The sequence below is a fragment of the Pogona vitticeps genome, chromosome 11 (genome assembly GCF_051106095.1).
Source record: "Pogona vitticeps strain Pit_001003342236 chromosome 11, PviZW2.1, whole genome shotgun sequence".
NCBI classification, from domain to species: Eukaryota; Metazoa; Chordata; class Lepidosauria; order Squamata; family Agamidae; genus Pogona; species Pogona vitticeps.
The window spans coordinates 9,739,634-9,762,616 of NC_135793.1; the positions used below are offsets into that span (position 1 = coordinate 9,739,634).

At 44.7% G+C, this 22,983-nt stretch overlaps 1 protein-coding gene across 1 annotated transcript; it reads left to right on the top strand.

The window, feature by feature from the left end:
- Window positions 1–203: 203 nt before the first annotated feature.
- TSPAN6 (tetraspanin 6) lies at window positions 204–21,285 on the top strand. Its single transcript, XM_072981456.2, has 8 exons — window positions 204–397; window positions 3,808–3,996; window positions 5,937–6,011; window positions 7,821–7,919; window positions 10,973–11,128; window positions 12,176–12,259; window positions 15,803–15,905; window positions 18,507–21,285. The coding sequence occupies exons 1-7, from the start codon at window positions 311–313 to the stop codon at window positions 15,869–15,871; spliced, it is 759 nt and encodes a 252-aa protein (XP_072837557.2). The 5' UTR covers window positions 204–310; the 3' UTR covers window positions 15,872–15,905; window positions 18,507–21,285.
- The last annotated feature ends 1,698 nt before the right edge of the window (window positions 21,286–22,983 follow it).

Genomic DNA, 22,983 nt, shown 5'->3' on the forward strand with positions numbered 1-22,983 from the left:
CTAGGGAGACACGGCGGAGAGGAGGCGTCCGGGTTCCTCTCGACAACTTCCGGAATCTTTCGGCTTCTTCTGGCTCTGTTTCTCGGGGCTCACCTGGCGACGGGCCCCGGATTCTCCCTTTCGGCAACTTCCGTAGATGTTCGGCGAATTCCGAGCGGGCGGCGGAGCGGGGTAGGCGGTGGTGCGGTGGCGAGTGCCCCCGAGTCCTCCGTTCGGCAATTTCCGGACCAGCTCGGCTTGTTCCGGCTCGGCGAGCGGGGCCGAGGAAGACGGCGCCCAGCTGGGGTTCCGTTGCGTGGCGTCGGCGGGCATGGCGTCCTCTTCGCGGCGGCTCCAGACCAAGCCGGTCATCACCTGCCTCAAGAGCGTCCTCCTCATCTACAGCTTCATCTTCTGGGTGAGCTGCGGGCGAGGGAGCCGTCCATCTTGGGGGCTGGGGGCTGGGGGTGGGCAGAGCCCCATAGAGAACAATGGGGCAGAGCTGAGTAATTCGCCCCCACCAGGTCTGTAAGGCAGCAGGCAACGTCCCTGTCCCTCCTACCTTCTTGCTTTTTCCCGGAGAAGTTATTGTGCAGGGCCCCGATCTTTTCCAACCTGTTGCTCTTTGTCGGCAATGGACTACAGCTCTCATCATCCCCAGCCAGCCGGCCGGACTACAGCTCCCATAATCCACAGCCTGCCGCATGTAGGGCAGCAGGCAACGTCCCTGTGCCTCCTACCTTCTTGCTTTTTCCCAGAGAAACTATTGTTCAGGGCCCCCATCTTTTCCAACCTGTTGCTCTCTGTCGGCAATGGACTACAGCTCCCATCATCCACAGCCGGCCGCCTGTAGGGCAGCAGGCAACGTCCCTGCGCCTCCTGCCTTCTTGCTTTTCCCGGAGAAACTATTGTGCAGGGCCCCCATCTTTTCCAACCTGTTGCTCTCTGTTGATGATGGACTACAGCTCCCATCATCCCCAGCCAGCCGGATGGCTGGCTGGGGATGATGAGAGCTATAGTCCATCACAGATAGGGAACAAAAGGTGGGAGCAAGCTTCCTTGGAGCCTTTTCTCCTAACCCCTCTAATTAACAGGAGGTAAATACCCCTTTCTTCGCCCCATCCAGCAAGGTGTGTCCCATTTCTGTAGGTCAAATGCTCCCCCCTGATCCTTTCAATTTCTCTCACCCCAGGTTGAACAGCAGTTTGCATTGTGGGTTGTTGTTGTTTTTAAATGGCTACAATATTTCTATGCAAGAACTTGTTAACAAACTAAATGGGAAGAGCTCTCAGGCTGGGCGTTACACAGGATATGTTCTTCCTGCCCTGCAAAAGCGCAGATTTCCCATAAAGAAACTAACTGGGCGCCTGTCCCATCTCTTAACTCCCTTGTTTGTTAGGGGTGTTGCATGTGCCTCCCTCTTTAGAGCATTCAATATTATTGGATAGACATATTTATTGTGGGCGTGTGCTGTGCTCCCCCTTCTTTTTGGGGGGCAGATCCAGTTGTGGACAACTGTGGCCTTCGAGTGCTTTTGCTCTGGAAATCACACCATTCCTTGCTGTCGGCTCTGTTGGAGAGGGTTAAAGCGAGGTCTAAAAGGCAGAAACATCTTGAAGGCTAGTGTGGCCCACACCTGTTCTATGGAGAGACTGTGCACATTCCACCTCTGTGTCTCTGAGCCCCATAAATAGCAATTTAGCATAGGCTTCCCCCACCCCCTTGGTCTGTAGGTGTCAGTTGTCCATACTCTTCTCATGGAGAAGAACCAGATTCCTGCTGCGATCCTGCCTCTTAATTCTCTCTCGTCTTGCTCTCCTAAAGGAAGTCGATCGCTTGAGCAGCATTCACAGAATTGATCTGCAGCATATACCTTGACCTGTGTACTTATACCAGATTGACTCCATGCTGGTATGGCTCTCATAAAAGAACCCTGGGAGCTGTAGTTTAATGAGGTGCTTAGAACTACCTGCTAGAAAGCTGTAGTTCAGTCTCCTTAATTATGGAAAATTTTAAGTGCCTCCCCAAGCTACAGATTCGAGAAAGCTATCTGGTGCCCTCCAGGTATTTTAGATCCAGGTATTTTAGTTTGTGTAGACATGGCCTGTCCTGTCTGTTTTTATCATTTTTTTTAAAATCATTGTGCCCTTTGACTTTGTGGGCCCTGTTTGGTGAATAACAAATAAGATATGGAATGCAATCAGTAATCCCTGTGCTTTCCTTTCCTCGCTGCGGCTTCAGGCTTTGGAGTCGGGTGAGTGTAGTTTCCTCTGGGAGAAGCCGTTCTGCTGTCCTTAGGGTGTGTGGATGCCGTGTGTCTTCTCTTGTTTGTGCACTTTAGAGAGACGAGTGTGGGCGTCTGTGTACAGGCACATGTCTGAGAGAGGAGTGAGTGGGGTTCAGAGAACAATCTGGATTTGCATGTTTTTGAAGGAATTAGGTAAGGGAGCTCATCTTTTGTTAGCGAAAACGAACTCTCCCTCCCTTCAAGAAATGGATCTACAGTGGTGCCTCGCTTGACGACATTAATTCGTTCCAGCGAAATCGCTGTAGAGCAAAAACGTCGTAAAGCGAAATAAAAAAGCCAATTGAAATGCATTGAAAACCGTTCAGTGCATTCCAATGGGCTGAATAACTCACCGTCCAGTGAAGATCCTCCATGGGGTGGCCATTTTCGGTGCCTGTAAAGCGAGGAATCTATCCAAAAACACAGCGGGGAGCCATTTTGAATAGCTGGCGGCTATTTTGAAAGCACGACAATCAGCTGTTTTGATCGTCGTAATGTGAAGAATCAGTTCCCAAAGCAGGGAAGCGATTGTCGCAAAGCGAAAAAACCCCATGAAAACATGGTTTTGCGATCACAATTGCGACAACAAAAACATCGTTGTGAAGCAGATTCGTTGTTATACGGGGTAATCGTTAAGCAGGGCACGACTGTATGCTCATACAAGGCTTTGTGAAATGAAAGATGGAACATAAATCAGGGCACAGAGATTTTTAGTATACTTCCAACTTTACTTTTTCTGACACCACAGGATGCATATAGATCAGCTGTGCGCAGAAAAAATTCTAGATTCAGTCACCAGCACCATCATTTAATATCAGAGCTTGACAAAGTGACCTGGTTTTCGATCTGAACCATCAGTATTCTGAGCGTTGTAGTCCAGAAAGTAACTTTTTGGATCAAGTATCATTGAGTGTGAAAGCCCTCCCCTAGATAGTCTCCACCACAATAGTCCAGCGATCCTCAACATGATGGGCTGATGCATAGATCTTGAACATGGACGTGTAGCATGTTGGGATGAGATGCACGCAGGACGTGGACTGCAGCTGCAACCCCTACATAGAGGAACATGGTTGGTCCTGCTAGGAGGCTCCTTGGGCCGTCACTCCTGCAGTCCCTTATTATTATTATTGGCTGCACTGGCTGGGGCTTTTGGAGTTGTGGTCCAAAATATCTGCAGGGTCAAATCTTCTTTATCCCTGCTGTTGCCAAAGGTCAGAATGGCAGCCTGAATTTTTGGTTTTTAGTATTAGACCTAGTAGGCCTGCTGGTTGCTTATGCTTACCTCCTCCTGAAAAGGCTGCCTTACTCTCCAGCTCTTTGATGCACCCCTTGGGACATAACAAGGATTCTGAATCAGTGACTGTGTGTGAATCTAGGCAATACTATGGATTTGTATGAGTTGATCCAGCTTCGAACTGTGGATCTGAGACGTGTGTGCAGTGCCAGTCGCTTTGCTTGACTCAGCAGTTACAGTTTACTGTCCTGTTCTCGTACAAACCATAGGACATTTCAAATGATGGATTTCTCTCTGTTTCCTCCAGTTCTCTGGCATCATCCTTTTGGCTGTAGGCATCTGGGGGAAGGTGAGCTTGGAAGTGTACTTCTCCCTGTTAAATGAGAAGGCCACGAATGTGCCCTACATCCTGATTGCCACTGGCTCAGTTGTCATCCTTCTAGGTACCTTTGGCTGTTTTGCCACCTGCCGGGGGAGCACATGGATGCTAAAATTGGTAAGTATTGGGGAGGAGAAACTCTTGACCTGCCGTGGTGTTCCTAGATCTGCAGCTATACAGTGGTGCCTTGCTAGACAGTTACCCCACCTGACAGTTTTTTCGCTAGACATTGGCTTTTTGCGATCGATATAGCGATTCGCAAAATAGTGATTTCTATGGGGGAATTTTGCTGGACAATGTTTGGTCCCTGCTTTGCAAACCGATTTTCACTAGACGACGATTTTGACAGCTCCCTCCGCACTCGCAAAACAGATGTTTTCGGGATCTAAGCTTCGCAAGACAGCGATTTAAACAGCTGATCGGCGGTTCGCAAAGTGGCTTTCCTATGGCCGATCTTCACTAGACAATGACGATTCTTCCCCATTGGAACGCATTAAACAGGTTTCAATGCATTCCAATGGGGAAATGTTTTTCGCTAGACCATGATTTAGCTAAACAGCAATTTCAGTGGAATGGATTATCATTGTCTAGCGAGGCACCACTGTAATGGCCTCTGTTTATTGTGCCTCACTCACTTTCTTCCGCTTTTGTAAGCTTTATCAATTCATTTGCAAAATGTTGGTCATCACACGGCTTCCCTCCTCCCACCCTGGCTTTCCCTCAGTGTTGCTCTTTCCCTCGGTGTTTCCCTTGAAATGCATGTACAAGAAACATGTCCATAGTTCTCTGCGCATCGGTGACATATCGAATGTGTTCAATAAATTTATATGTTTATTTATTTTATTTATATAATTTAAATTAATTTATTTAATTTGGACACCGCCTCATTAGTGCACTATTCTGGGTGGTTTAATAATGAATTAAAACATATATAAAACAAACAATAAATAGTAGAAGTAAAACACCTAAAAGGACAAAAACTAATGATGCCATAAACAATTTCCTGGTGATAGCAGGACAGGAGATAAGCAGTCCATCAATCAGAGGCAGTATGAAAGGCCTCCCGGAAAAGGAATGTTTGGAGTTGTGTCCTAAATGACAACAGGAAGGGAGCCAGGCATAGTTTCTCCAGGAGCTGGATCCGAAGGTTGGATCCACTGCGGAGAAGGCCCTGTCTTTTGTAGAAGACTTCCGGGCCTCCATTGGGGTGACTACACAGAGGAGCCTAGCTTCAGAAGATCTGGTGGGTCGGGCAGAGGACGTTGGGGAGAAACGCTCCGACAAATAACATGGTCCAGAACTGTAGAGGGCTTTATACGTGTGTCAAAACCTTGAATCTGCTCCAGGACACAATTGGTCACCAGCGAAGAGAGCCAGGACTGGGATGATGTGGTCATAAACATGGTACTATGTTTATCTATTCCTTGGGTAATGGATGCAATATAGTATGAACAAGAGGTTATGAAAGTTTTTGGTGGAGGAGGGGAACTACGATTCCCAGAATACCTGGTGGCTACTTGCTGACCGGGTGAGGTAGTGATTGGGCTGTAGTCCCCCAAAATAAGTTTTCCCATTTCTGGTAAGAACATGGGAAAGATCAGGCCACAAATCTTACAGTGGCTGATAAATTAATTCAACTTGTATGAATTCGAGTCCTAACCACAGCTTGGTATGCCATTTTTTAAAAACTTGTTTTGTTACTGATTGCCTTGCAACAAACAGGTTGCTAAACCTTATCATTTGCATCATTTGGATGCAAAAGTAATTCATTTGATTGTGCATTATTGACATGTTTTATTATCATAAATGAGACCTAAAAATTACTGGGAAATTTCTTCTGATGACCAAACCTGATGCTCCATTTCGATGTGGGGGAAGCAGTGGACACAGTTGAACTCTACTTCTGTTTTGGCTTATTCTCCACAGATGGGGAACATTCACCCCCAGCTTGTGTGGTAGTTGAATTTAGGATGTATTTTGTGGAGATTCTCTATACTATGGCAGTAGTGAGGATGTTGTCTATTGGTTTTAATTTTCTTCTGTGTTCCCATCCACAGTATGGCATGTTCTTAACCCTTATCTTCCTTGTTGTGCTGGTGGTGGCCATTGTGGGTTTCGTCTTCCGACATGAGGTGAGTTTGTGTGTCTTTCCATGTCTCTGCCCTTTTTTAATAGGGCTGCGGCCTTTTGTAATACCATGTTGGCTTTCTGCCTTTCAGGTGCATGCAGTAGGGCCATATCCAGCTTTAACTGAGGTTTTTGCTTCTGAGCTCAGCGTATCACTTTATTAAGGCAGGGGTGAAGAACAGTCTCCAGCTCTTATAATGCCACACCTTTGGCCATGCATGACTGTGGTTGAGGAGAGATCAAGTTCAAACCTTCTAGAGGGCCAGAGGTTCTCCACACACATTTTAATTCATGTGTTTTATTTATTTATATTATTCCTTCTTGTGAAGAACTCGGTAGCAAGCACCCTGTCCAAAACACAATCTAACACACAAACCTTACTAAAAGCATAGTTGCAGGCACAGAGATGCAAGATACACCAGAATAAAGGTAGCATTTGCTTGTTATACCAGAAGGCTTCATAGCAAAGTATGACTTTAGCTGGTTCCTAAATGATAACATTTAGGAACGTGGTGGCACTGCAGGTTAAACCGCAGAAGTCTCTGTGCTGCAGGGTCAGAAGACCAGCAGTCGTAAGATCGAATCCACGCAACGGAGTGAGCTCCTGTCGCTTGTCCCAGCTCCCGCCAACCTAGCAGTTCGAAAGCATGTAAATGCGAGTAGATAAATAGGTACCACCACGGTGGGAAGGTAACGGCGTTCTGTGTCTAGTTGCGCTGGCCACATGACCACGGAAACTGTCTTTGGACAAACGCTGGCTCTACGGCTTGGAGATGAGGATGAGCACCGTACCCTAGAGTCAGACATGACTCGACTAAATGTCAAGGGGAACCTTTACTTTTACCTAAATGACAACAGTGAGAGGGACAATGCGATTTTGGTGGCAGGGAAGACAGCAGTTGGACCCTTAGGGGTGATGATTGTTGTGTGGAAATGTTCAGGCGTGAATAACCTTCAGCCAGAGAATCAAACAAGTCCTTTAAAAGAATTGCACTGCATAATAAAATTAAAAATTATACTTATAACAAATGTTAGCTTCTGACGTCGCTTTTGAGAAGGTGTTTGGGAACGGCCAGCTTCTGTTTCCCAAATAATATGATAGGCTTCCATCGGGGTGTTCTGGGGTTTGCTTCAGTCCATATTTAGAAACAAGCTAACGTCATTCACAACTCCCAAGGCAAGGTCTAGAAAGGAATATGCTTTTCCTGTTGTTTTCTTCATTCTCTGAACTCTCTGCCACGGTTCTTAGCTTTAAAAATGCATTGAAGTAGATATGAAATGTGTTTTATTGTCACTGGCATAAAATGTTTATCTTACTGTAAAAGACATGGAGAAATTTGTAAAAGGCAAGAAGATTTATACGATTGGAAGAGAAACCAGAGCATTAACATGTAAAAAAAAGGATATGAGCTTTAAAAATTCTGTTAAAAATTAACGTAGAAATGGGACAGAGTTTATGATTGATGAACCTGTATGAAACTGACAGGAACTGAAAACAGCCTGAACTGTCACTGGGGCAGTTTTGTGTTGCTATGTTTCTTTAAACATGTGTTATCAGGTAAAAACAAAATAAAAATTAAAAATAGGACAAAAATGTTCAGGCACCTTAAAGACTCACTGCTATGGCATAAGAGGAAGTGTCCGTATCCACGAAAGCTCATAAATATAACAGTTGATCTTTAAGGTGCCACAGCGGTTTTGTCGTCTTTATTTTTTTATTTTTCTTTTCTTTTTGCCAGATACGCTCTCATAGGCTAACATGTCTTCCTCTTTTAAAACTTTAAACATGTGATAACTTTCTCCTTCCTGTGCAGATTAAAGACAGTTTTAAGAAGAACTATGAAACTGCTGTGGAGAAATACAGCGGGAGCAAAGATGAGCGCAGCAAGGCAGTTGATACCATTCAGACCACGGTGAGCCACTATTTCTCTCTTCTTCAGAATTGGCATATTTATTTATTCATTCATTTATTTATTGCATTTATACCCTGCCCATCTAGTCAATTGACTACTCTGGGTGGCTTCCAACACATATAATAACAATAGTAAAATATAACAACATTGAAACATCAGTAATAGAGTTATTCAAGACGGAAAGAAATAGGAGAAAAAAAATCAAATAATAGCTGAGTGGAAGGCCTGCCATGTCTGTGGTTCCTTCAGTAAGATGGACAACCTTCAGCTTGTGTCTGCACTAGAAGTTACATGTGAGGCCTCCTGTTCAAATCAAAGCTCAGAAAACTTACTGTTTTTTTTGGATTTCACCTTAAATTCTCTAGCCAGGTGTTATTTCAAAAATAAAAATAAGATCTCTTTCAGGTTGGGAACATGAAACATATAAATTAAAATGCTTGCCTTTCAGCCCGCTGTAAAATGAACGATGCTTTGTTATACTGATTTCTGGCATGTTTTGTTTTATGTGGGGTATTTTATGTGCTGCTGGATGTGCCACTTCTGACTTGGCAGGTTATCATAGCAGAGGGACGGTCATCATCCCTAAAGGTCACGTCCTCTCTCACCTGAAGTACATGGAATAAAGGGGACATTGCAGCTGGGGAAGATTCTTGCCCCTATATTTATTGGACTACGGAAAATTGGCCCCTGGATCAGTGGCGGCGAACCTTTTTTAGGCCCGAGTGCCCAAACTGGGGGGAAAAAAAACTGGTGGGCAATGTGCTGCAGCAGCGGAACCAGAAGTGGTGGTGCAAGGGTGAATCCTGGGCACTGAGGTGCCTCAAGACCCCACTCTGGATCCGTTGCCAGCACCAGCTGCTCCGGATCCTGGCCTGCCACCTGTTGAAGTGCTAGCACCGCGGCTGCAGCCGCCTCCTGAGGTTTGGCTGCCGGGAGGGGGGGGGGAGTAGCGACTTATGGCTTGTGTGCCTGCAGAAAGGACTCTGTGTGCCAGCTGTGGCACGCATGCCATGGGTTCACCATCGCTGCCCCAGACCCACCAAAAGTGCCTAACCTGGCTTATGAAATACCATACTTGCAATTTTAAAAAGAAAAAAAAATAGATATTAAAACTGTAGAATGCAATATTATTGAAAACTGAAATGTTTGAGTATCCTTGGAGAAGATGAGGTTTTGTCTTGGTACCTGAAGGACAGTAAAATATGTATCGATTGAGTTTCTGTAAAGAGTGAATTCCATTAAAGGAGGTTGCATGAAAATACACACTTCCTCCTGGATGGCTCTCCACCTGACCTTTGGCAGTGGAGCTATCTAAAGCAGAGCAGTGCATGGGCTCATAGTGAGCACCAATCTCTTTATTAACCCAAGGTTAAAAACGTGGTTAGGGATGGGATTTTTATAATTCTGAACTTGCGTCTCCAAAAGACACACAGAATTCCTCAGGCAGATGTCTGGGACTGATGGAGGAGAAACCAGTAGACAAAAGAGATGGAAATTGCCCCAGTGGTCAGTGGGTTGGGTAATCTCACCACCCATTCAACTCTATGGGGGAGCTTCTCACTGAAGTACTTACTCCCCATGGTGACTCCTGGGAAGTAGTGCAACTGAGTAATGCAACTGTTCCCTTCTTCTTTCCAACCAAATCGCATTGAAAGAAGCACAGTATAGAAAGACATCTGTTTTGCCTTCTGGTTTCTCCTGCCCGGGGGATTCTCAGCGACTTCCACAACTGGAAGTCCTAGAATTACAAAACTTCCATCCCTGCATGTAATTGGCAGACCCAAATCTTTGGGGTAGGGGGAAACTATTTGCATGAGGACTTGGTTCATAAACAATTTATGCGTCTTCGGCACAGACAAGGAAGAACTGAACCCTAGGCTCAGATTTTCATTTTTGGGGAAAGGATCTAATGGCCACACAATTAGCGCTCCTCTCAATATTCTAGAAACTCCGTACTTTTATCCCTAGCAATGGTCCCTTTTTAAACAATTGCAAAGCATTTCTTTTACTTCTCCACTGACTGCTTATTGTGTTTGTTGGTGTGCTTGTCTTTAATTTAGGTTTTATAACGATTATGTTTATTGTTTTGAATTGTTTTCTGATGTCAGGTTTGTTTAACAGAGCAGCCTTGGCAGCCAGATGGCTGGTACAGAAGTCAAATTTTTGTTGTTTAGTCGTGTCCAACTCTTCGTGACCCCATGGACCAGAGCACGCCAGGCCCTCCTGTCTTCCACTGCCTCCCGGAGTTGGGTCAAATTCATGTTGGTTGCCTCGATGACACTGTCCAACCATCTCATCCTTGGTCGTCCCCTTCTCCTCTTGCCTTCACACTTTCCCAACATCAGGATCTTTTCCAGGGAATCTTCTCTTCTCATGAGATGGCCAAAGTATTGGAGCCTCAGCTTCAGCATCTGTCCTTCCAGTGAGCACTCAGGGTTGATAGAACGTACATGCATACATGCATACATGCATACATACATACATACATACCGTTTCTTTACCCCATCCTGTACGGTATGTGTGGAAGCCACGGAGCCGTCACAGCCCTGCAGTGCCTTATTTTGAGTCTCAGTGGAATGCCCTTGTGGGTGAATTCAGTGCTGAAAATTCAACAGCACAAGAGCAGAGAACCTTTTGCCTTCCAGATTCCTTTCGACTTCTACTCCTGGAAACCCTAACCAGTATGGGATTGTGGGATTTGTAGTCTAAAGCATGTGGACAAACCAAGGTTCCCCACCTGTGCAATTGAGAGAGCGACTATTTTCTATTGGACTGTGAACAGTATGTCAGGTGAATGGTTTGGGGTAGGAAGAAAGTGAACGGTGTGAACATGTGTGTGTAGAGAGCTGATGCTGCAGAATTTCAATGTGGTTTGAATTCTTGACATTTGCTGAAGTTGTCCCACTACAAACAGTCTGTCTGACAGGTGAGTGCTGGAGGATTGTCGGCAGCAGCCGTGTTGGATGCACGTGGGTGGATTGGTAGGATGTTAATGTTTTTGAGCAGGGTATGTAGTGTGATCCACCCTCCCTTGTTTTACTCCCTTGCAACAGTTGCATTGCTGTGGCGTGCTCAACTTCACTGACTGGAACACGAGTGCCTACTTCAAGCAGAATGGGATTCCTGTGAGCTGCTGCAAGTCCTTAAACAACTGCACAACAGCAGATCTGAAGGATCTTGAAAAAGCCAAAGGGAAGGTGTATGAAAACGTAAGGGTGTTTGACCATCTTGTGGGGGTGGGGGGGGGGAAGGAGATTTATTCAGCTGAAGGCTGTCAGGGTGATCATGAGATTTAGTCTCCCATGGAAGGGCAGATGCATCTGGTGATGACATGAAATAATCTAAATTCAGTCGTTAGCCCCAGCTCTACAGGAGACGTGCTGAGTCAGTGGAACTTCCATAAGTGCTGGCTTAGCAAAATCCCATTACAGTGGTGCCCCGCTAGACGCTTACCCCGCTATTGCGATCGCAAAATGATGGTTCCTATGGGGGAAATCCGCTTTACGTTAATTAGGTCCCTGCTTCACGAACCGTTTGTTCTCTAAATGATGATTTTTCCGGCTTCGCAAAATGGCTTCCCTCTCTTCGCAAAATGGCTGTTTTCTGGACAGAAGCTTCGGAAGACAGCGATTTTATACAGCTGATCTGCGGTTCTCCATGGGTGATCTTTGCTGGACGAAGAGGTATTTCCCCATTGGAACGCATTAACCGGTTTTCAATGCATTCCAATGGGTTTTTTCCCCGCATGATGACGATTTCGCTGTACAGCGATTTTAACAGAACGGATTATCGTTGTCATGCGGGGCACCACTGTAATTCAGTGAAGCCTACTCTCGTTGAGCCTTACTGTAGGAGTTAGTGTAACTCTTTGCTTCATCCGTTAAATAGAAACTGGAGGCGAATGTCTGTGATCTGTGAGGATGTAGCAACAAGGAGCAGCCCAAGATGATGCCGTGACTGAGATTGTTTTATGGCGACTGGAGGTCAGAACTGACCTTTGGAAAGTACACAGCAATAAAGGAGCTGTGGCAAATAAGTGAAATTGGGGCAGCTTGCCTCCAGAGGTGCACTGCAAATTCTTGGTCAGATCAAAGTCCTTAGGCTGATGTAAGCCAAGGTTATGTTTCGATCCATGTTTGAGAGATAAAGTCAAGTTCGTTCTTTCTCCCCTCCCTCCCTGCCTCCCTTTCTCTGTGGGCAGGAATTAACTCAGAAGTTCTCATGTGTACGTTATTTTTCCCTCTCTTCCCCAACAGGGTTGTTTCAATTTGGTGGTGAAAACGATGGATTCTAAAATGAGCATTGTCGCCGGGGTCTCCTTTGGGACCGCTTGCTTCCAGGTAACAAGCTCCCTCTTGGGTCTCATTGTATTCTGTGCTAATTGTATGTACCTCCCCACCCTCCCGGCCCTTGCTTAATTTGGTAAAAAGGTTGCAGCGTGCTTCAACTATGGGGAAGGCAGGTAGCCAGCTTCTTGTTTGCTAACTGCTGTCCTGATAAGACCTTGTCTTTTCGTAGGCGTGCAAAACCGACATCTGGTCCATTGCGTGTGGCCAGGCTGCTGTGGGCAGGAAGGGGTGGATGCATAAGGGGGTTGGTGCTGCTTTGCTATTTTCAGCATCTTGGCAGCAGCAAAACTCCAGCCAGAAAAGGAGCAATTTGCTACAATGCCTTTTGGGAGTTCTATTCTTGGAGTGCCTTCAGCTGTCTAGAGCAGTGGTCCCCAACCGCGGGGTGTGTCGTGCGTGGGGCAGGAGATCTGTGTCCACACCCCGGTCCTGCCTAGGCCATGGACTGCTGCCGGGTCGTGGACCGGGGATACAGGCCAGGATTTGTGCAAACCAGGTGCAGTGCAAGCCCACTGAAACCATTCTCATTACAGGAAATATTTATTATTTATCTATTTAAAATATGTATACCCTGCCTTTCTCCTCCTCTTGGTAAATGTGCAGCCATGCTCAGGGCTGTTTTTGCACTACGTTATTTTTCTACGTTTGTGCCCTACTTTTCATCTGGGTATTTTTGGGGGGTTTCCGGTGGTCTCCCTTTCCAGCCACAGTCTGAACTGCACCTGCTTAGCCTCTGTGTGTGGTCATCTTGTCCACGGCTGAATGTGGTTTCTTTTGCTAAGCAATAAGCTTATCACGACAGCAGAGGGTGTTCGAAGGTGTAATAACTGCATCTGTGAAAACTACATGGGTGTTAACCTGCCTTCACACAATTGTGTCAGTCCACCTGTATGTGCCATGCTTCTTCCCTTTATTCTAGAGTGGTCTAGAAAGTAGAGTCTAGAAAGATTCCATGAGGAATTTTTGACTTTCTTATGGTAAAGGTAAAGGTTCCCCTTGACAATTTTTGTCCAGTCGTGTCCGACTCTAAGGGGCGGTGCTTGTCCCCGTTTCCAAGCCATGGAGCCAGCGTTTTGTCCAAAGACAATCTTCTGTGGTCACATGGCCAGTGCGACTTAGACACGGAACGCTGTTACCTTCCCACCGAGGTGGTCCCTATTGATCTACTTGCATTTGCATGCTTTCGAACCGCTAGGTTGACGGGAGCTGGGACAAGCGACGGGCGCTCACTCCGTCTTGTGGATTCGATCTTACTACTGCTGGTCTTCTGACCCTGCAGCACAGGCTTCTGTGGTTTAGCCCACAGCGCCACCACGTCCACTTTCTTATGGTAGCTCAGTACAAGATAGTGACTAAATAGTTGCTAGTGATGCTTATGTAAATGCCCAAATGTATTTCAACAAGTGCAGGCATATCTGGGTATATTTTTTCCCTTAAATATTTTTCCTCAAGACTTTTTTTCCCAGAGTCACAAAACTTTAGATTTCTTGTCCAGTCCCTGCTGATGCAGAAGCTCAGCTCTTCAAACATTTTGATTGCTTGTATTTCTGCAAAACTTAAGGTTTACTTGAACATGTTGCTACATCCCTGTTGTTTCTTGGTGACTCTGTGTTTTGGTCACAATCCTGTCAGTTCTAAGGGCTTTGTATGTGTGTTTATGTAAGACACACATGCATGATTATAGCTAGAGGTGTGTGTTTTAGGTCTACAGTTCCCATGGTTCCCAGGGAATGCTGGGAGATGTAGTCCAAGGCCTGTCTCTTTGGATCTTCCAAGGGCTTGTGGCATAGCCTAGGTCATCTCCTTTAGTCTCAGGCTGCTTAGAAGCTTCTTGTGCTTTCTACAAAATTAGCAGTGCTGCCAACGGCAGTCCCAAAAGCCACTCCTCCCCACCAGATTCCTTTGTAGTGTTATTGAAAGACACAAGTGGGGTTGGAGAAGCTGCTTTTCTGTGCAGTGACATTTGTGTATCGCCTAATCTGAGAGTCGCTCCTCTGTTCGGAAAATTACTGCCGTGTCTAGTCTAGGACCCCCTTGAGCCCCCTTTTGCCATGCACCGGGTTAAACTGGGCTGTCAGTAAACTGCCGTTTGAATCTAGGAGCTCTCAGACACAGTTGGTTGGGTGTTGCATTTCCCTGAGGGTAGTATTCTAATTAGAGAGAGAGAGAGAGAGAGAGAATGTGTGTGTAATTCAGTTCAAACGGCCACAGGAGGAGGTGCTCGGTTAAGTGCTGAGTGAGAAGTTTGAATTCTGGGCTGTAGCACTTCAGACCACAGGCAGAGTGACTGACTGACTGGATGGATGGATGGATGCATGCATGCATGCATGCATGCATGAATGAATGAATGAATGAATGAATGAATGAATGAATGAATGAATGAATGAATGAATGAATGAATATCTCTCCCAAGGAAGGAATGAAAGTTCAGCTTTTCCTAACATGCCTGTTTACTATGTGGATGCAATTTTTAAAAAAATGTGGGGTAGCATTCTATAACATCACATGTGTGCACACACAAACAATCACACCTTTTTACAAATGGAAGGGCTGACAAGACAGCAGATGAATGGCAGGACATTTTTAGCATCAACTGGTCCTCCTAACCTTGAAGATGCCAACAAACTACAACAAGCTTGGAGGAGGGCAGCGAGGATGATCTGAGGACTGGAAAGCAAGCCTTATGAGAAAAGACTGGAAGAACTCGGCATATTTAGCCTTGAGAAAAGGAGACTAAGGAGAGGGATACAATACTGTAGCACTTTTCAAAGACTTGAGAGACAGTCACAAAGAGGATCTGCTCTCGATCATCCCAAAGTGCAGGACATGTAATAATGGGCACAAGCGACATGTAATAATGGGCACAAGCGACAGGAAGCCAAATTTTAGCTGAATATCAAGAAAAACCTCTTAACTGTTAACAGTACAACAATGGAGCCAGTTACCTCGGAGGTGGTAAACGGTCCATACTGGAGGCGTTCAAGAGAAAATTGGACAACTCTCTGTTGTATCTTAAGTATCCTTCATATCTTATGCTGTAATTTTGTGATACAGCAAGTGTTTCAAGCACATTTGGGGATGAGTCTTGGTAGAAGAGGGAGGTATAAATAAATACTATTCAGAATTTCACCTCCTTTTCAGGCATAGTGTATGCACCAGCTTGAAGTCTGACTGGCTTCCCACACACTTTCCAACTGTGAAAGTTCAATTACATAATAGGCTTAGGATATTAGCTCATAATCTCTGTGAAATTCATAAAACTGTCACTGGTTTATGAAATTCAGTCTGACAGGCAGGGGATGTTGAGAATTCATACGCTTGGAAGCCAAGGAAGATGATCTTTGTCTTACTTATTTTGAGGATAGAATAAAAGTGGCTGTGGGAACGTCTTTTATTTTCAAAATCTGATCAACATTACAGCTTATATAAACAGTTGGTGGTTCAGTATGGTTTGGTCTATTGCCCAGCCTCAATGTTTGGCTGGGAGCTTTCTTGCTGCCCTTTTAACCCTCTGTCTCTTCTCTCTCTTTTTAGTTAGTTGGGATCTTCCTTGCCTGTTGCCTTTCTCGATCCATTACAAATAATCAGTATGAGATGGTGTAACTTGCAAGCCTGGACATTCGCAGTTTGCTGCAAGGTATGTCTCTCCCTTTGCTGCAGTATCAAATCCATGTCGATTGTGTGGCTGTACGGTGGTGCCTCGCAAAGTGACGATAATTGGTGCAGCAAAAATCGCTGCAAAGCGATTTCGTCGCTATGCGATATTAAAAAGCCCATAGGAATGCATTGAAACCCCTTCAATGCGTTCCTATGGACTTGAGACTCACCTTTAAACGAAAATCCTCCATACGGCGGCCATTTTCGCTGCCCCGTATGCGACGAATCTATCCCAGAAAACAGCGGGCGGCCATTTTTTTTGCTCAGCGGCCATTTTGGTCCCGCCGATCAGCTGTTGGAAAATCATCGCTATGCGATGATCGGTAAGTGAAACAGCAAACCGATCATCGCAAAGCGATTTTTTCCCCATAGGGAACATCGCAATGCAGTCGCTTTTGCGATTGCAAAAAGTTAATCGCTATGCGATTTCTTTGTTAAACGGGGCGCCCGTTAAGCAAGGCACCACTGGTACAATGAATTGGAGGCGTACCTTTTGAAAAAGGAGAATTAGCTCTATGATGCTTACTAAGGATGAGATTTCTGAATTTTTTGGACTACAAATCTCATAATTCTCCATTCTGGGAACTCCACCTGATAGACACTTAAATGTGACTTACTTGGGAGGAAGGCCTAAATGGGAAGGCTTTGAGGCCTAACTCTGCCCAAGCTTCCTGATCCTGCACTGGCGCTAGCTAGGAGTTTCTTTCTGAACAGCATTTGGGACTCATATAGCAGGCTTAAAAAGGCCATGGCTGGGGTGGGTTGTCTGTCTTTGCTGTGTAATTAATGTGCTAGAATTGGGGGATAATGACTGGCCTCGATGGCTTTGAAAGAGGAGTAGCCACACAAGATGGGCTGTGCTGGATCAGAACCAAGTCCCGTTTAGTCCAAAAGCCTAGTGGCAAATGAAAGACCGGAAGGACTACCTACAAGTACCACACAAACCCGGTAACATTCTGCTGCCTGTTCTTGTCAGCGACTGGTCTACAGAAATTAGATTCCGGATGAGTTCCTTTTTGGGGCCCAAATTTAATTGCTAATCCCAATTTGAGTCGGGGTCTCCTCTTGGGAATGGCAATAGGATACTCGCGGTGGTATTGTCTTCATATGTTAAATGCCTTTCCCACCCGTTTTCACTTCTTGCATCTAAATCTAATCCAGCTTCCTGTATGATATGTCCTGCATGCAGATTTATCGGATGCAGAGATGAAAAACACCCTTGTGTCATGCTTGATTTCCTTTGCTATTTGGAGACCATTCTGTTCCTTCTTATTTTGTCCTGATAGCAATCTCTTGTCCAGTTACAGGTCAGGACAATTCAGTGTTGTGGCTCATTTAGAATAATCCATAGCTTTTTGTGATCCATTAAATCAAAGGCTTCACTATAATCTGTAACGTGCAATTTTAATTCTCAAAAGAACTGGTACGCTCCAGTAGACAACATAAGGATCTCCCGTGCTTCTTTTTCTGGATCCAGATTGATCCTCTCACATTTTTCATTCCTTACATGACACAAATGTTTGTTGGGAAATCTTGAACATCACGTTGCTTGAGTGGCAAATCCATGCAATGGTTCTGTAGTTACTGCACTCTTTGTTTTGGATTGGAATGTGTATTGTATGTTTCTGGGTCTTTGTCTCCCCCCCCCCCCATTTGGTAATATATTCTTGGTAAGATTTTGATACATTTAGCCATGAATCTACTGTAGCTGGAACTAGCAGTTGGGTTTAAGCCTTGAACTGTGACAGCTGGCATCCTTCGGGCTCAGTGGCCCTGCTGACTGCTGGTTTACGGGAGCTGCAGTCCAAAAAGTAACTACAGTGGTGCCTCGCATAATGAGCGCACCGTTTAATGACGAATCCGCATAGTGACGCGTTTTTTGCAATTGCATTGCGATGTTTAAATAGGGTAAAAATCGCATTGCGATGATCAGTAAGCGTTTCGCTTACCGATCTTCGCATTGCGATGTTTTGGGAACAGCTGATCGGTGGTTCCAAAATGGCCGCTGGATCAAGAAAATGGCCGCCCGCAGCGTTTTCGCGCCGATTCCTCGCTTACCGAGGCGGCGAAAATGGCAGACCTATGGAGGATTCCCACTTAACTGTGAGTTTATCCCCCATAGGAACGCATGGGGGAGTTTAATGCGTTCCTGTGGGTTTTTTTGCCCCGTATAGCGACATTTCCGGATAGCGATGATTTATCTGGAACGGATTATCATCGCTATGCGGGGCACCACTGTATTCTGACTTCTCTCCGAGGCATTCAGATAGGTTGGCTATTGGATGTGATGGCTATATGTGATCTCCAGATCCAAAGGCAATATCGCTCAGGGTACTCCTAATTGTCCTTCAGCCTTGCTTCTGGGTTGTGTACAAATATCTGGCTCACCAATGTGGGAAACCGGAAGGTTGGCTAGATGGACTTCTGATCTAATCCCGGATGATTGTTCTTATGTTCACAACTGCAGGGGTGAGTTCAAATTGAATAAGACTTGTTTGCATTGTTCTTGCAAAAGGCTTAACATGATTACCTCGTGGAATGTCAACCCTGTAAATTGTTCTTCTCCGTTCTTTGCTTTCAGAACTCTGGGACATTTTTCTTTACATTTTTAAAAAAGGAGAATCTTTTGGGAATGCCTTCTTCAGCAGACCCGAGATGCTGGAATCCTGTTTGATGAGACCTCTTGTCTTCTGGACCTGTTTTCTGTCTTTGCGTGTGTACAAAAGACTGAGTGCAACAACAGATGTTATTCTACTTTGGGATGTTGTTGTTGTGATCTTATTCTGAAAGAATGCTAGGCTGGACGGTTAGTGTAGGGCAGGCTGTTAGCAAAACTCCTTCAGGGCAGAGAGGGCAGTTTTACAGCATGATCACCAACTGCACTGGGAATTGTGGAATTTAGCTCCCTGTGCAGGTATTAGATTTTGGAGCACACTAGCTTTAAAAGAGAGAGAGAGAGAATTAAGGCTTCTAGCAGGGCTGTGTAGTAGCTTGGTCATTTACCTTCAATTTATTTATATTTTCATATTATTAAGACCTTAAATAGACTTTTTAATTGAAACAGTAAGGATGATAACTTAGAAATTAGAAGATAGCTGACATTTGTCAGAGGCCTTTTCCTTCCTTGATATTTTTTCATTCCGTATTAAGGAAACCAACGGAGCTCTAAAACAAAGTTTTAAAAGTGGTCTCAATGTGTGGTATCAGCAGTTATGCTTTTCTAGCTAGACGGATGTCATGTGTGACATTTGGAGTTGCTCTTGATGTTTGTTCAGAGGCTTCAGCATAATACCTAGTTTTTCAGTGTCTGTGCTGAGTTCCTGTTGCTTTCTGCCTTTGGACAAGATTCTGCTGGCATTACGATGTATATCCTGAAAACTAGGGCCCAGCTTAGTTAAGAGGCTGCCCTTGTTTGCCATGACCTTTAAGATGGGCCAGAAATGTTCTCCACAAATCAAGTCACCACTATTGAAAGCAAAGCAGAGTTCTTTCTGGCTGGCTTTTTAATTGTTTCCCGCTAGACCAGGGGGTGGGGTGCTTTCAAGCCGCATGCGGCCACCAAAAAAACATATCCACTGAAATACATCAACAAATCATATTTATTTGAAATTTGACAGCATGTAAAAAAAAAGACAAGAAAACAAGCAGAAAATGCTTGTTCTAAATTGATGTTTATGGTTTGCTGCTGAAATTTGTTTGGTAAACTGGGAAGATCCCATTAAAACAGGTATGTTGAATTTCTCTTCCATTTCAGGATGAGTAGCAGCCCACAGTGGGTTGAGGGGGGGCAAAATCTGTCCCCAAACCTGTTTAAGTTGCCTTACCCTGCTCAGGAGACTTACAGAAGCTTGATGCTGTATGTCTTCTGGTAAACATAGGAGACCCCACTCACCCTCCACTCCAATCATTCCTGACTGTGGATGGCTAGACATAGCATAATAGAACTCATGGGGCAGGGTGGGCTATACATCCAATAAACTCCCAAACAATGAAGGAATTATTAGATTAAAATAGTGAGTATAGAGTCTGACAGCAATAAGCCAGTATCCCTGTTTGAGTCCGGCTGTGATATACAGCAATATATGATAACACTAAGGACCATATTTGCACACCCCCCCAGTTTAATCAACACTTAAGATTACAGTTCTAAACTCCCTTAATTGGATAATAAATCCTCTTGAACTCATGGGGACTTAACCTCTGAATGAACATGCTTAGGAATATGCATGAAATGTGCTTTAAAAGCCACCTTGAGGTGCTCTTAGGGAGGAGAAGTATACTTTGGAAGAGGAGAACAGTGCATCTACACTACACAGTTATAGCACTTTGATTCCACTTTAGCTGTTACAGCTCTATCCTGCAGAATTCGAGGATGTGTCCTTTGGTGAGGGCCATAGAATTCTCTACTCAAGAACTGTAGTATACAGTTCCTTAAGCTGCAGCACCGTGCAGATATGGCAGGTGCAGAGTGTTATCAGATAGCTGAGGAGTGGAGATGCAGACTTAACCCTTATACTGTGGAGGTTTGCATGACTCCAGAGAATTCTTCACCTTATTCCTTTCCTGGACAGTCTCTGTTGACGAGTTGTCTCGGTGTCACTTCTTTTAGCATATTTAACGCTGTTCGCCATTGGTCATGCAGACAAAGCGTAAATAACTAAATCTGCATGGCACTAGTTCCTTTCTAGCATTGTAGGCACATGACAGAGCATGGATAAGTTACTGCTTTGGGCTACAGTGTCCCCAGAATCATGTTGGCTTGGGCTTTGAGAGGTGGTAGCATCAAAAAGTAGGTTTCCAAGTGCCAGAATAGGGTCATCCATGAGGTTAGGCAGATCTCCATTTGTCACACCTCTCCTTTCCTGGAATTTAGATCTCGGAAGGATTAAAAAGGGAGGGTTCCTTATGTACCTTCAAAATTAAGCTCAATTTTCTTAGGCTGCTGGTCTCAACACACAGTAAATTCTTAGCTCTCCCTGCCAAAGTCATCCATATTTTATCTAGCTGATTTTTTTAATACTGCTTTTAAAAGAAATGTGTTTCAGTGAGGCCTTTTTAGTGCCATTGTAATGATCTTTCTGTTTGTGTTTTATGACATTCTGTCTGGGACTTTTGAACCCAGAACTTGCACAAATATCTTTTGGACTTCTAGCTCCCAGCGGTGATGCTGGCTGAGGGAGAGAGGTAGTCCAAAAATAATGTCTCTAAGCTCTGTTTTAATCTTGACAGTCATTGCCCCACTGGGTTTGGACCTAATTTTGATCTGACAGTATTATGCAAAGCTTTGAACACCTTTTTTGTGTTGAATAGGAAACTCGTCTTGAAAACAAAATAAAACTATTATATACTTTTTGGCTTAAGTCTGTAGTTTGATTCCATGATGTCTTGATAACGATTTCCACTTGGTTGGTATGCCTGGCTTCTCCTCGGCTTGAAGTCCCCGCCGTGTCTTGGACTCTTTGAACAACGTCAAAGAGACAGAAAGACACAGTGGAGAACAAGGGAGGGTACACACCTGCTGACTTCTACAAAATCAAAAAGAAAACCTTCCTACATGTTCAGCCACGAGGCGAGTGATACTGATGTGGCTGTAGTATTCCACTCCTATTTAGGAACGACAGAAGCCCCCTTCAACTCCAGGCCTGTAGCCATGGCTTAAAGGCTACTTTGCTCTCTTTTCCTTTTCTTTAACGGAGTTCTTCGTTCTGCAGATTCTTGAGATACCGTGCCTTCTTGTCTCACTGTATGAGGAAGGAACCTTGTTCAGCCCTAGGCCTGAATTTAATTTCAGAGACGTTCCTGGGGAGTACTGTATGTTCCAGCGATGAGTCTGGACAAACAATTCAGCCTGTTTTAATATAAGAGCTGAGTCATAGGAACGAAGCTTTAGGGGATGCAGTTTAGTTTTGCAGAGTGGGGTGAGGGGGGGGGAGAGGAAACTTTACAAAAGCAGGGAAGTCACTTGATGATAGTGCCTGGCCTGATCATGTTTGAAGAAGTGGACTTCTCCATGAAAGAGCACATTGAAACATAGCAGCCTATCTTTAAGGTGGCACAAGGTTTTTGACTTCTTTACAGTGGACCCTTGACTTACAGACGGCTCGACTTACAGACTTTTCGAGTTACAGACTTCTCTGGCTGCAAAATTTAGATTCGACTTGCAGCTAGATAATCGACCTGCAGACCAGAAAAAACCCAAAATGGAACAAAAATAGAATAAAAACCTCCGGTTATGGGATTAATCGGTTTTCAATGCATTGTAGGTCAATGGAGATTCGACCTACAGACTTTTTGACTTGCAGACACCATTCCAATACGGATTAATTCCGTAAGTAGAGGGTCCACTGTATTTTTATTTATGTTTCATTTTTGCCTGAGGTGCTAGCACAGATGAATACAGCTACCACTTCTAAAACTACACTCAATGGCAGTAGCATTGGGAGGGCATGCCTCCCTGTGATGCTGTAGGGAGGCCCAGTTCAGCCTCAGAAATTGTGGTTGTCCACCTCTGTGTTGCCGGATTACTCTGTTTTTTTGACCATTTGAAAGTATTGTATTGCAGTTGGATCTCTTTTCATTATTTACAGCCTCGAGGGGGCTATGGTTGGAAAGGTGATGTATCAGTACTTCAAATTAAAAGGAAAAAAAGAGTCAAAGCCAGAGTAAATATTTTTAATATTTGCCTTCACTTAGATCACACTCCTAAACGTATAATAACAAATATAAGATACTTCACATTGATAAGTGTTTAGCCAAAAGTAGAAGAAACGATAGATGACACACAGGAAAAACAGCAAAACGAGCCTTAACATGATAGTAACAAAATTATGTAGGAGTTATCAATAAAACTGCTAAATTTTGTAGCACCTTAGGTCAGCAAAGATTCTTTCAGCTCTTTGCTGAGTAAGCCGGTTCGACTGTATGGCAAGTGTGGACAACTTTAGCAGTCCTGGGGAGAGATGGGTGCCCTTTCGTGTCTGCCAGGAGACACATCTGCCGTCACTGTGCATCACTGAACTTGAGCATCCAAAGTACACAACCCCAGCTCAGAACAAGGG